General features: G+C 36.6%; 1 protein-coding gene across 2 annotated transcripts in view; it reads right to left on the reverse strand.

Annotated features, from left to right (window-relative positions):
* Positions 1–2570: 2570 nt before the first annotated feature.
* The window catches only part of hwt (heavyweight), a 52893-nt gene continuing 40743 nt past the window's right edge, over positions 2571–14720 (reverse strand). Inside the window, exons 1-8 of one of the 2 annotated variants that reach the window (XM_067779268.1) lie at positions 9943–10148; positions 9492–9626; positions 8943–9426; positions 6425–8850; positions 6145–6340; positions 5894–6071; positions 4112–4231; positions 2571–4051 (exon numbers count right to left, since the gene is read on the reverse strand). In XM_067779268.1, coding sequence (XP_067635369.1) covers positions 3865–4051; positions 4112–4231; positions 5894–6071; positions 6145–6340; positions 6425–8850; positions 8943–9426; positions 9492–9626; positions 9943–10140 — 3924 coding nt within the window. In that variant the 5' untranslated portion in view covers positions 10141–10148 and the 3' untranslated portion in view covers positions 2571–3864. Of the gene's footprint in view, positions 4052–4111; positions 4232–5893; positions 6072–6144; positions 6341–6424; positions 8851–8942; positions 9427–9491; positions 9627–9942; positions 10149–14720 lie in introns of those variants that run through there. The other variant, XM_067779266.1, reaches the window with a different exon arrangement.

Consider the following 14720-nt stretch of genomic DNA (forward strand, 5'->3'; position numbering starts at 1 on the left):
CGCCCAGCCAACTTGACTAACCACAGAGCACCACTAGATCATGCCGATTGCTTTCCTTGCTGCTCCACCAAAGATGCGATACCATAACAGATGGCGCCCAACGTTTTGGTGTCCGAGGCGCTGTCGCGCTGGTCAGCTTGTGAAGTTTGACCATCCCATATGTCCCAGGTAGGCAGCCGCAAGAGCAGCCACCTGCGTTGGGATGGTTCGATGGATCAAGTTGTCCGGAGTGATGATAGTTCACAGTTGCTGAGGGCGCCATAACAAATGCTTTTTCATGATCTGGAAATGGCGCATGAGACAGGAGCCTTTCTATAAAGACTGACGATCTGCCAGGTTTGCAACTTTCCAATAGGTTCTATTTGTCTCCGGCAACCATAAATGCAAGAAGTTCAACACCTGCTTTGTTTTTTTGGGGCTAGTGGCATACAAGGAACACTACCCAGTTAACCATAAAAAAACGATTGATATTCGATCGATAGTTAATTTAAAACAACAAACTATCGATAGCATGGAAGTTCGATAGTTTGCCAACATTAATGGAAAGTGCATTTGTCATCTTTACGCCAAATTTTTTTGACTTTTCAGAAACAAAAATTTTGCATACATAATAAAATTATATTTAACAATTACAACGTTGATCACATAACAAGAACGGTAATCAAATTATTGCACTTTTCAAAACCTAGGTACGTATAAATTTATATAATTGTAATTACTACTAGTTACCTATATCATTGTGTACTAAAGAAGTGTGATATATTATCCACCAACTGCCTGACCGGATGTTCAATATGACGACGCACACGGTCGGCTATCTTCAGCGGGAGATAGAAAGAGATAGAAGATGAGATGAGATCACGACATTCACTTAAAAAATCAGGTGATAAATTCTATTTTTAATTTTTACGTCTATGCAGAAAATATCACACTAGTTTTATCCACAATGACGTATACTGATTAATACTATTGAAAATACACTTTCAACCGCTGTCTGGATGTTAAAAGTGAAAATTGTAAGCACCACACCATTACCTTCTGACCTTTCATTTTGCATTACATCAACATGTTGATTTATAGGGGGACGAAACGATTCGGATCGAATGCCGCTTTTTAAATCACAATAGTTCCGAAATGGTGTATCGGATTAATGAAATTTGTGAACTAGATCCGTAAAATATCATCTTTTTTTTAAATAGTTGAATAGCCTAATTTTTATCGCTTGAGTGAAAATAGTTTTCGATCCGTGATCGTACATATGCTACGATTCCATAGCTGATTTTTTTACTGGCATGCAAACCCTTCATTTGTTTCGAGTAAATGGGCCATTGTTTTCAGACCTAGATGATTGAGAAAAATTTTATATTTTCGATCTACTCAAAAAATAAGCACATATTGTTATCTAAAATTACAGTGCCCCTAGTTAACATCGAAACTGCGTTTTTTACAGACTTTGGTGTGATATATTAAAATACCCCCACAGTAAAAAATTAGAAAGTATTAGAACCAAAGAACGGAGATATGCCACTTTTAAATATCCATATCTACATGTACTGAATGTACAATTGTAAATTTGTTGATTAGGGTCTTTGTGTAATAAGCTAACGATATGTATATATACCAAAGAGGATTAATTAAAACAAGAGACGTCAGTCTGCTACTCGTAGCCATTTGCGCGATGTTTTCTATGTGGTAGTACGTTTTTTTTTTTTGGGCGAGATGTGCATAAAATTCGTTCTATAAATTTTCGTGGTGTATTTGTGTTAATTTAACGATTGTATTTAATTCATTAGCTAATCATCTTTTTAAAAATCGCAATTGCATAAGGTGGCTGACTTCACCGCATGAATAAATGGGAGGCAATTGAAAAAACTCCCTCATAGAAAACGTTCGGCATGAATTTTTAGTTTTCCAGCGAGTTTCTCACCACTCGTAGCAAACAAATTGCTCTTATTTTAATGTATCCTCTTAGCATATACTGCATCAACATGTTGATTTATAGATTTCTATACTTAAACGGGTTTTTATAAAGACGGCGTACCCAAGAACATCCAAATTGTAACCCGCAAGTTCTCACGTCACAAAAACAATTAAAAGAATGTTGTTCTCACAATTTCCATTTTCAACGCCATTTGGCACTTAGAAATAAAGCAATATTGCACCATAAACCAAATGTAGTATTAGTCTAAGATACGGCTTAAGCGAAATATACTCTCAGCCTAATAAGAAGATATGTTGAGAGCACTTGTTGAACAACAAGGTGAACATTGGTTCCTATCTACAACGACCTTTTACGATGTTTTTTAAAAAATGCGTAGTAATAGTTTCTGAAAGTATTCTTCAAAATACAATTGCAGAGGCGGCTAACAACAGGAGGCTAAATTAAAGATTGTTGGTCAAAGTGTTTTTTTTTTTTTTCTTTCTATATCACCTCGTAGTCAAGGCTCAATCCGATCTGGTTTATTTAGCGACCGTCAGTGAATTTTTTGGATAATGTTTTTGTTTGAAAAATAATCAGGTTAAAAAACCCTATAAATAGGCCTTTCAATATTTTTGAAACAATAATCGGATGGAAGTTATCACACGTTTTATTGTTAACAGGTGTAAATCAACATTTTCATATTTCGGCATTTTATGAGACCCCAAAGAGTCGGCTGATGAGATTATGATCACATATATAAAATACTTACATAAATCTCATTTTTATATTGAAACTAGGTACCTATGTATGAAAATCAAAAAATGAAGCTTTGTTTGCGTTTTTTCAAATAATAAAATTTTGGATTACTTCTGTTTACACTGAAACTGCGATATGTCGATATGCGATATCAGCAACCACCGAGTTTTAGATAGGCAACCCATGTGCAAGTTGTTATTCGACTTGTTTTCTACGGCATACAAAACTCTATTATAACTCATTTATGCCGTATCTCGTACTATATGAAATTAACATAGTTTTGCGAGTCTTGATATAACTCCAATTACTTGACGATCTTACGTCGATTATATATTTTTTTTTTTTGTTTTTCTTTGACCTGTTCAACACGAGTTATTTATGCATGCATGTGCATACTTATGTACTAGTACTTATATGTACATACCTAGTTGATATCGCTTTGTGTTTTAAATATGCACGTATGTATCTACAGTGAATTGTTCACGACGTATTAATTTAAAATTGACAACGAATCTTCAATTTCGTAGGTAACAACAATTTTTTTTTTTGAGTCTAACCCTACATATGTGTGGACGTGAAATTATGCCCTAAATATGTATATGTACATACATACATACATAAACGTGAAAAATCCAGGCGTAAAATATTCACAGCACCTTTAAAGGTGCATGAAGCAACATTCCCCGTGATCCAATAGACACTAATCCAGATCCCGATTCAAATTTAACATTCACATAGATCATATTGGCGCATGGTCATAGTCAAAATTAAATGGGTTTTAAATTTAGTTGTAGATTTTTTGACAGATAGCTCATAGAAAATGATGTTAAAAAGCTGCAACAATTTTATTTTGACTATGACTATGCGCCATTGTATTTTGACGCATCGTATAGTGCCGCTACATGTAGCCTTAACTTAAGCGATCTCTACCGTTAAAGAGAATGACCCTAGTAAACCGAAATTTGTTCATGTCTTTATAGCAGATGTGTGTATGAATTATGCTTAGTGCCTTTGTATGTGTGTATTTACGATATATGTATTTGTAATTGGTATTGTCCTTTCTTTTCCACAATTTTCCTCACAATAAAATGATGAACATATTTTTATATGTCCATACGATGACATATAGTGTTTTTCCAGAGGTGTAAGCAACGTGTGTACCTACATATGTATGTGCATGAAAAAATTTATAACAACTGAACAATAACTGGTTCGATTAAACACATGTGCTCTGCTCCTCGCACAGGCAAACGATTTAAGCAAAAATGACGTATCATATCGGGTACTGCTTCGAAGGGACGACTAAATTGACCCAGAATATATTGGCCGGCTTCGTTCCGTTGGATGCGCATATGCATAAATCCTTTGGCACCCCTAAAAATATCAATAATAATTATACATTCCGAAATGTTCGTAAAACTTGGCGATGCTTACTTCAAAGATAGTGAATAGTCCTGTTTGGTGGACTCACAGTTGCGAACAAGGAAGCTTCCTTCATTTAGAGGACGCAAAGTGTTTTCAGCTTCGATCCGTGTTATGGCTCCATGATACCAACTGCATGAAAATGTTAACAATTAATTAATGAACATATGTATACAATAAATTATAAATCAAATAAAAAATTGCCCAGTCTCACCCCTTCAAGCGGCAAAACCAATTTCAAAAATGTCACTTGAAAATTTTTGCTCCGATTGGAGATGGTTAAAGAGCGCAGGACATTGGAAAAATTAAGGCCCACTCGCAGAATGGCAAGTTATATTTTGAACTCAGAAATAGTTCAAAAAGAGGGGTTAAACTCATACAATTTTAAGTTTTATCTCTTGTTCTTGAATAACCAAACTGGCCAATACTATATATACACTAGAAGACCCCGCAGACGTTGTCCTGCCCTAAATTTGGCCTATCTGCATACATTTTAATAAGTTGTTTCCGTCTGACTCTGCCCTCCCCGCTCTTCACTTTTTCCTAATCCTTTTATTCACTCCTCCCTCCGTCTTTTTCGCTTCATCTATCTCCATCTTCGTCTCATTCTATCTCTTTCTCAATCTCCTCTCTTTTCTCTTCTCTCAATTCCTTCTCATTCTTCTGCATCCCTTATTGCCTGTCCCAGAGGGTGGTATGTATTTTATTCCAGTCCCAGTCCCAGTCCTACTCCAAGTCAGTTTAATATATATAAATTTTAATTTTTCACACTTCACTATAATATTAAAACGAAATGCAGATATTCGTTGCTTTTGAAATTCGGCTTAAAAATTGCACATAGAACAACTAAAGACTCCTGAATTAAAAAAAATGTCTTAGTACCTCAAATCGCGGGCCCCTCTCAGAAACCCGGGCCCCCTTTCGCCGCCCCTGGGATGTGCAATATATATATATATATATATATATATATTATATGTATGTAAAGTTAAATAAGCATGTGCACAAATATATCCATACCAACTGAAAAGCGGCGCACCACTGCGTATACGTAACATTTTATTATTACGTATAAACAAATAAAAAAATGTGCAATAAAATAATATTGCGACTATAAACTGAGATATAACCTATCCTATATTTCAAGATTTATAGATCAAACTACACACGGGGTGCAAAACAAATTCAAAATCGGTTCAGTAGTTTAGGAGTCCATTGGTCTCAAAGGTATGACACGTGTTTTTTATATATTAAGATATATCACATATATAAAAAATCTTGACCTGATTGAAAACGGTTAAGGCATATTGTACAGGCATCAAAGTTCAAAATTCCTTAAGAATTCTCTCTCTGGTGCACTCCTGTTGAAACTGTAATTTTCCTCGGACTACCGTAAAAGGATATTGATGGTAATTTGTGAGTACTCGCACTTTTTGGACGGGGCGAAGCACTGCTACAACAACAACAACAGACAGGATGACTACAGGAAAGTTCTTCGGAAGTCTTTTGGGGCTATCCGAAATTATAGCAGTATGTCGAAGAAGGTTTAATTGTGCGTTGTATGAACTTTGCGCAGACATGAACATGCAACAAATAATACCCAAAGGCTTCGCTTGACCTAGTAAATGTTGTGAAAATGCCACAAGGCGCTCAGGCTCAGAAAGTATGTGGGAAGACTTTAACTCCTATGGCGCTCCGAAATTTTATCGAGCACTTAATACTTTTATTGTCGATAGTGCCCAACAGCAATGAAAATGTCTAGGTTTAGATCGACTTGGTTGGATTTTTAAAACTTACCCTTGCCGCTCGAGAGGTATCGAAATATCTATCAAATCCACAGCTGATGTGTATCCCTGTGCAATATTAAGATTAAGTTCCTTATTGGCGGAAAGACCCCGTAGGTCAAGACTGCCGAATTTGTTACTCTGGCGCGGCTCATTTAAGTTCAATGTCAAGTTTTGACGAAATATCACTCCTTAAAAAATATACAAACAGATATTCCATTTTTAAAAATAATATGAAGTAACTAAATAATATTAGATAATTACCCAGTTTCTTAGCAGCTTTGCTTTCATCCCGCATTGAATGGCTTGAAGATGCTTGTGATAATCCGCTTGACTCAGTGCTGTTGGAAAGAATACCTGTTTCCAATTGATTTGTTCTTAGCCTCCTTCTAAGCTTTGGCATATCAAATGGTAAGTCACCTAAATCCACAGATGTGGCACTACCGGAAGTGCATGCCTCCTTTTAATAATAGTGAAAATATATGTATAATATGTGCGTATGTATGTTTAACTGATAAATAATTAAGGTGGAATATATGCTTACTTGTTGTAGGGTCTTTTTTCGTCTCAATTTTGGCATATCAAATGGTAATTCACGTAAGTCTTGTGGTGGTGCAGATGAGATCGCAATTGCTGCCGCTCTGCTGGTGCTACTTTCATTTGCTTTCTCAGACTGCGGAAAATTTAGTTTTGGAAGTGTAAGCTTTTGTATTCCGGCACTAAATTTGGAATCTTCACGGGAATGTAGAGAAATGCCGCTATCTGAACCGATTATCTCATCCGCTAAATGAAGCAACGTCTTATTGGGTGGTGGTTTCTTCTTTTTTAATATATCAGTTTGTGTTTGTTGTATTGGTATAGTGGTTTCGATATTTGACGTAAAAGTGTGGGAAATCGTTTGCTGTTGTTGGGCTTGTGCCAATTGGTCCAGTTGTGTGACCTCCTCTGGAGAGGTGTGTTGTGTTTTGTTTTGTTCGGACAATTCGGAAGCTGGCTCTTGGGAAGACTTATCTGAGATTGGACTTAAGATATGTAATTTAGAGTGAACAACAATAGGTGCCCGCAGAGGGACCGCAACGCTCGAGCTACCAGATTCAGAGCTATGTGAACTCAACGATGTTGAATTCCTTGACTCTGAACTGGAAGTACTACGGTTGCCTTCACTGGTACTCGAGCGTAAAGATTCCATGCTACCACCACTACTCGATGTGGCAATGCTTTCGGTCGAGGAATAATTATGTGTTCTTCGACCACCATTTCCCACATGGTGGCGGTGGGAGACGTGGCTTTTTCGTAATTCCAATACCCGCCCTGATTCAATAACAAACGACCTAGGTCTAATGCGAGCTCTTAAATTATTCGGTTGTGGAGCCGTATGCACATTGCGTATCGCTGAGGATGGTGGATTAACGTAGGCGCTGTCGGTGAGGCTATTTTCATTACTAGTTCCTATTGACGTTGCATGCTGATGTTGACGCAATGTAGGCTGTAATGGAAGACGTAAGTCACGCAATCGAGGATGAGCTGGATTTGAAGACGGCAAATTTGGAGCACTTCTGATACTATTCATTAGAAATCGATCATGTTTGCCAGGAAATTTCATTGGCAATGGTGCCGTTGATGGAGGAGAAGGTGTATATCCACGCATCGGTAATTGTGACGTGGATGCTGGCGCTGCATCTATTTGCTGCTCTACAGGTTGTTCATGAATATGTACCTTTTCAATGCCAGTCGTTATGTTGGAGACGTTACTTTGAAAGTCAGAAAACTTTTTGGTATCTACTTCAGTGGGAACAACAGAAAGCGGCGAGCCACTACCACTTGCATTTCCTGCAGAATTGCTGCTTTGTTCTTGTATAGCATGATTTTTAGAGTTTTTTAATCGTTTGCCTTCATATCGAGATTTGGCACGATTGGTTTTTGTGGAATCTGATTCAGGTCGTGTAATACAATCGGTACAACTATTCGTTTGAAATAATACCGAATGATTTGTTATGCGGTCCACTTCATCAAGATCGTCTTCCGACTTGGCAATTTTACAATCGAACGCCGTCTCATACAATTGACGTGTACGGCCAGCCATTTCGTCTTCGTCACACTCAGTGATTGTAGTATTTAATTGAGTTGAACCGTGTTCATCATATGCGTTAACTGTGGACGAATTTAAATTACAGTCTGAGCATTCGTGCACTCCCTGTGGATGAACATAAAATATGCTACGGGGTCGAAAGAATTCATCAATATCGTCTCCAACAGTCGGTGCAACACAGGCGCAAATTGCCGGGCCGAATAATTTATGAGGCGGCATCGACGAATTGTCTTCCGGAATTGGCAAGATCTTGGTGTCTTCAGTCTGATGATTGCAAGTGCTTGAGTTTCCGCCAACGGCAATTGGCTGTATATTACAAGTTTTTCGAACTAAAGCCAACGCTCTGGCATGCCACTGTCGTCTCTTTTGACATTCACTGCAATCTGATTCTTCCGATGTTGATGTGGTTGGCGAATCACACCGAATTATATGTACCCCCTCCTCTGTAAATGAGTAACGTTTCGATGTTTCATTGGAAGCTGGTATAAGAGAATCTTGAATAAGATCCGTTTTATCTAAATCTTGTTCTTTGTTTTCTGGTATATCAAGACTTGTGCTCTTGCGATATGGACCTAAATTTATGGACGACTGTGTCAACAGCGGTGGTTCGGATACCGTAGATTGGCGACTTTTTACTTTCGTTTCCTTGTCTGCTACTGAAACTTCGTTGTCTTTAGATTTTAGTAAATCAGAGTAGTAATATGGAGACGGGTTTCGTTTACTCGTATCTGAAGGAGCAACCGCTAATTTACGTGGACTGCGATATAATTGCGATGGTAATGAGTGGACAAGATCATCTGAAATACTATCCGGTGAATTTAATTCAGGGACTTTTATTGATTGATTGTTTTCGTCATCTGTTGTCCTTGGCCCTGATGAATCTGTTTGAAATGAAGAATGATTAACTGATTAAACACACAAGCACAATGCATCCGTTTGTTTAATTGTCACTTCTATATAGTTGTGTATTTACCTGAACTACAGTTTGACCGTTTGGTCTTGGGCTTCTCTTTTTCCTTAGGGGTAATTGATTGATGAGAAGACTTCTGACTCTTGTTTACCCTTCGCTTTCCTCTCTTGTAATGACGCTTTTTCTGCCGTTTAGAGTCTTTAGGATCTGAGTAGCCTTCAATAAGTTTAATTGATGCGTGTCGTATAGTATTGGGTAAAGGAGGATGCGGTTCAAATATAAAATGTGTCTGAGGTTGATTTTGTTGGTTATAAGACTTCAATTGAATAGAGTGGGGGCTGTATTCTTGCGCATCAAAATACGCTAATTGATGTGTTGGAAGTGTATTGCTTGGTGCAATAGTGGATGTAGGTATATTTAAAGCAGCTTTCTTCGTTGGTAAAGTTGATAATGGTGCTTGCGTTGGTGGCTGGGGTGCAGCCTGCGATTCTTGCGGATGTGCTTGTTGGCTTTGGTTCTGGATTTCTTTCGGTTCGATTAACGTAATCTAAATTAATGCGTATGATAATAACAATTTATTATAACGAAAAAAATTCGAACAGATTTATTTACAAATTCAGCTTTTGGACTTGGTTGTCCCCAATTTCCTGAATTAGTTGGCACTGTTTCGGCTAAACATGGATCAAAACTGGACGGCCGTTTTTTAACAAAGTCAACAGGTAAGCTGTAATCATCACAAATAGCAATCTAAAATGAGAAAAATGAAATATGTATGTACATACATCCAATGCAATGGGGCAATGGGCAAAACGTTGTGAATAGTCTTCAATAGCTTCTAACTCAGCGATATTTGGAGAACTTCGAAAACCTCGTGCACACTTTTTTAAGTCGAAAATTGGCATGTCATTGAAAACTTCAGTCTCCATAGATGGCGAAGGTACGAGTTAATGAAGGGCACTTGCAACGTTACGAACCCTTAGAATTGGCCTTATGTGTATAACATTCTTTTATATAGAAAAAGTATTGCCAGCAAAAGAAATTATCACACTTATTCTAGTCACACCTCAAAATATAATTGCAATCGATATAACTCCCGACATTCTGTGCAATACCATTCAAATTCGGGTTTTGTTTGCAATTCTCTAATGGTAGCAGTTGATACTCCGATGCACTTATCATGGAAAAGGCGATTACAAGGCCCCGAACATTGTACAGTTAATTCATATGAAGAAAAATCTATCCAACAGCGACGGCAAAACATTTTATTGCAAATGATTTGAAAATTTTTTACTTGTAGAAACTAAGATTTTAAACACCTTGAAATCAACCGTTTTTGCCAACTTTTCTAAGAGAGAAAACTATTCAAACTGACGACTTATTTCGTATATTTTCCTTTATATATAAAAATTTGAGGCACATTTAAAAAGCAAACTCACATAGCAATAGTTTTTGTATGCCCTTAGCTCGAGGCTAGAAAACATTATTTCTGTATAAAACACATCACTCTAATGTCGCACTATGGCACATTTTAAGTTTTTTTTGTTTTAAAAACCAACGTTTGATAAGATTTAACAACTGAGAACCCAGGTGCTTCATAATAATTCGTACAATATGAGTCGACAAGGTGTAAGACAATATTTTGTTTAAACCGAAAACTAATTACACTATGCGACAAAATCAACTTTTTTTCTAGGTATTGGCCAAAACTCTCTATTTTGTTGAGATTGAGGCTTAAGTAGACAAAGTACTATCTCCGTTTTTCGAAGTTGACCTCAAAAAATAGGTATCGGCTTTCGAAGTTCGAAATTACATTTCCAATTATTTTTTTTGTTAACGCGTTCAGCAAATTAAAAAAGTAAAATTGTGGCTGTGGTCCGCTCTTTTCTTTTTTGAGAAATTTAGTATAACAGCTGTTATACGAGGTGAAAAGTCAGATAGTCCCATAATAGTGGCTACGACTTTCATGTCTGCACATACGGTGGCGGCCACCGTGGTTTGATGGCAGTGTGCTCCACCTACCACTCCGTATGCCCTGGGTTCGGGCCCCGGGCAAAGCAACATCAAAATTTTAGAAATAAGGTTTTTCAATTAAAAGACAATTTTTCTAAGCGGTATTTCTGCCATGAAAAGCTCTCAGTGAAAACTCATCTGCCTTGCAGATGCCGTTCGGAATCGGCATAAAACATGTAGGTCCCGTCCGGCCAATTTGTAGGGAAAATCAAGAGGAACACGACGCAAATTGGAATAGAAGCTCGGCCTTAGATCTCTTCGGAGATTATCGCGCCTTACATTCATTTACTTATTTATTTTTTTTTTATTTACATACTCTCCACTGGAAGTACGAGCTGTAATTTTTCAAAAAAAATAATAAAAAAAGGCGGACCACGACCACATTTTTACTTTTTTAATTTGCTGAACGCGTTAACAAAATAATTAAATTTCGAAATGTAGAATTTCGAACTTCGAAAGCCGATAACTATTTTTTGGAGGCGAACTTCGAAAAACGGAGATAGTACTTTGTCTACTTAAGCATCAATCTCTACAAAAAAGTGGGTTTGGTCCAATACCCAGCCGGCTGTTGCACAGGGTTATCTTTCGTTGCATTACAAGAAAGTAAACGGCAGCTTTGTTGACAGACAAAATAATTCTAATTACAACGAAAGAGAACAAAAACTACAATTTTGTTCAGAGTTGAAACTTTGATCAGCTCTACCTCCTAAACTATATATGTATATTCGTAGTCCCTGGAAAATTGTCTATTAGACACAATAATAGGTTTATGGCCTACGTTAATGAAATTTTTGATTTTTGCCAGGCTTTTGCGGCATACGCGCCATAGTGCGTCGCTCTTAAATATACCTTCTTTCATCAAACTATGCTATTGACTAAATGTTTCAAAGAAATATTCTTTGTTGCTGTTTTTTGCCAGTAGTTGTTTACACTGAGTTGATGAATATGTCAAAGGAGCAAAGACGAATCTCAAACATATTTACTATTCACTTTTCTCTATTTCATTTCACATTATGTACGTTAATAGAGGCAGAATGCTAAATAAAATACTACATACATATGTACATAAGAAAAAATCGGTGCCTGTTTTTGCATTGAAATTGGAAAATAAATTAAATTTTTTGGAAAAATTTTAAGTTTGAAAATACCTCCATATTTTAGTCGATAAATGTATGTTAGTTAACGCGTTATCGTCTGAATTTTTCATTCGTATAATGAAAAAACCCAGATTTTATTGATAAAGCCCTCTAATATGAGGCGCCTAAACTTATTTGAAGATATGATACTTGTCTAGATATAATTAGTCCCTTATAAATATTGCTGTATTTATTTTGTAAAAAATAACGCATATGTAAATGTTTTCTCCTTATTACTGAAATCCGACAAATATGTCTAGATATTTTACGTATCTACTATATTGTTTTTCATGATGGCTTCTTTATTTATGTAGTACTTGGGCGACCGAGCTTTGCTCGGCAATCTTCGAGTATGCCGCATAACTTACTTTGTTCTACATGTCATCATTAATCAAACTCTACTTTTTTTATATGCACATATATTATATATTTTTACTTACCAATATTTGATTTCCTTAAGAATAGATTTCAAAAACATATCAAACACTAACCGCAAAATGAACTGGATGAAAAATTTGAAATGGGTAATTCCAGCCTATAGTATAAGGGATTGTTGTGACAATTAGTGAAATCGATAACTAAGTTATTTAGGTCGAGTATCTTCATGTGCCGAATTATTAATTTCAAACATTTTTTAGTTATACACTATGAAAGTCTCACAATTTTATTACATTCCAAAAACATGTAAATTTCACGAATGACAACTATCAGCTATGACAACTATCAGTTAGTTTAATTAAATATCAACTTACTTCCCTAAGCGCCATCTGTTGATAAGTAGTTAAATGGTTAGATGTCGTTTTCAAATTGAACATATGCCTCTAGTATTCAACGGTAGGAAATTACCTTGGTGAGATATCTTTTTGCTACGGTGAGAAATCTTTGTAATAGTAATCTGTGAGAAATTGCAATTATTCATTTCATATTTGCCAAAAATATTCATTCAAATATATTTTGATAGAATTTGCCACGGTGCCTTGATATTGCATTTTAATATTATTAGCAGGTATGAAATTTAGAAAATTAAGTCAAATCATGTGTAAGATTTTTTACGAAGATTTTTAACTTTAATGTTCTCCTTTAAAGCTTTAATAGAATATGAGTAAGTAGAGTACTATTTCGTCTAACTACCCATCCCTAAATGGTAACCCTACTCAAAAATGTTCCTATTGTAATGCGGAGTGAAATACCTTTCGTTTGATACCCATATCGGCATATCTCATGCAATTTTTTTTTAATTTCGAGTAGGTGGTAACCGTATATGGCAACCCTACTCAAAAATGACCCTATTGTAATGCGGAGTGATATACCTTTCGTTTGATACCCATATCGGCATATCTCATGCAATTTTTTTTATTTCGAATAGGTGGCAACCCTAAATGGCAACCCCACTCAAAAATGTCCCTATTGTAATGCGGAGTGAAATACCTTTCGTTTGATACCCATATCGGTATATCTCATGCAATTTTTTGTTTTTAATTTCGAATAGGTGGCAACCTTGAGAAACATTCTGAGTGGCAACACCTAGGTAGAAAGCCTTAGAAGGTGCTACATTATCTCTGTGCCAAATTTCATTTCAATCGGGTGAGCCGTTCCCGAGATCGTTCGGCTATACAAACAAACAAGAATTGCTCGTTTAAAGTTATAAAATATAGACTAGAAACCCCTACCAATAATTTCAACATAATCCTGAATACTTAATCACGTGCTATGTTTTTGTAAACACTTTATGTATCAGTACGAGTTTGCTCATGGTTTTCTGTCTCTGGCTTTATATTACCGACAAAGGTGTACAACTTTTACTTCTCTTCATGCTTTTGCTGGTTGCCCATAGAATTAATTAACCTAATGCCTGGTTTTTCAGTGCGAGTTTAACCTCTAGTTAAAGTTGGCTAGAGTTTAATCTTGCCACTTTTTTCGATAACATAAAATTTTGCTGCTCATCTCAGCTTAAGTGGCCGAAGTGGCAGGGTTGTCAACTTTGACTGAAGTTTAAACTCGCACTGAAAAACCCGGTCTAAGAGTTAAAGTTTGGCCGTAAAACGGCGCGAAGTTTTCAACTCGTCTATTTACATATATATGTATATACATATGTAGATATGCCTATTTTTTGGGTTTTCAGTTAAACTTTTCTTCATAACACGTGATTGCGTCGGCAGATATTGCTCGTTTTGGTGCACCTGTTATTTATCCTGTTTTCTTTCTCCCCCAATTTTAAATGTTCTAAAATAAATAATTTTTGAAACTAATGAGTAAATATACATATATATGTAAATATGTCTATCTTTTCTATGCCTTATATTTTGGTAATTTAAATTAAACAGCGCGACTAATAATCGTCGCGGACACAATTTCTTTAAATCATTTGTGGCTCCTTGGCCACACGCACAAAGGCGACTTACGGTTGCTATTAATGGTCTGTTAATACTCATGATTCTCGTGGCACAGGGCGCCTCCAGATTTTCGGCTGTTTTTAAGAGCTACAATTCCCGATGTGCGAACAGTAGCAATCCTGACCACGTCGACGCCATTTTCCCAAAAGCTCTGGGTGTAGCTCCGAAGACTTTCTACCGGATGTTTTTGTCGCACTATGCTGCCGAGCTACTCCAGAGAAACATCTTGAAACGTTAGGGAGTGACTATTCGGTCAAGGATACCGCCCTCGAAATCATAAGCAGTCTAAGTCGATGTCATTG

Source organism: Eurosta solidaginis, chromosome 4 (genome assembly GCF_040869045.1).
Source record: "Eurosta solidaginis isolate ZX-2024a chromosome 4, ASM4086904v1, whole genome shotgun sequence".
Classification (NCBI taxonomy): domain Eukaryota; kingdom Metazoa; phylum Arthropoda; class Insecta; order Diptera; family Tephritidae; genus Eurosta; species Eurosta solidaginis.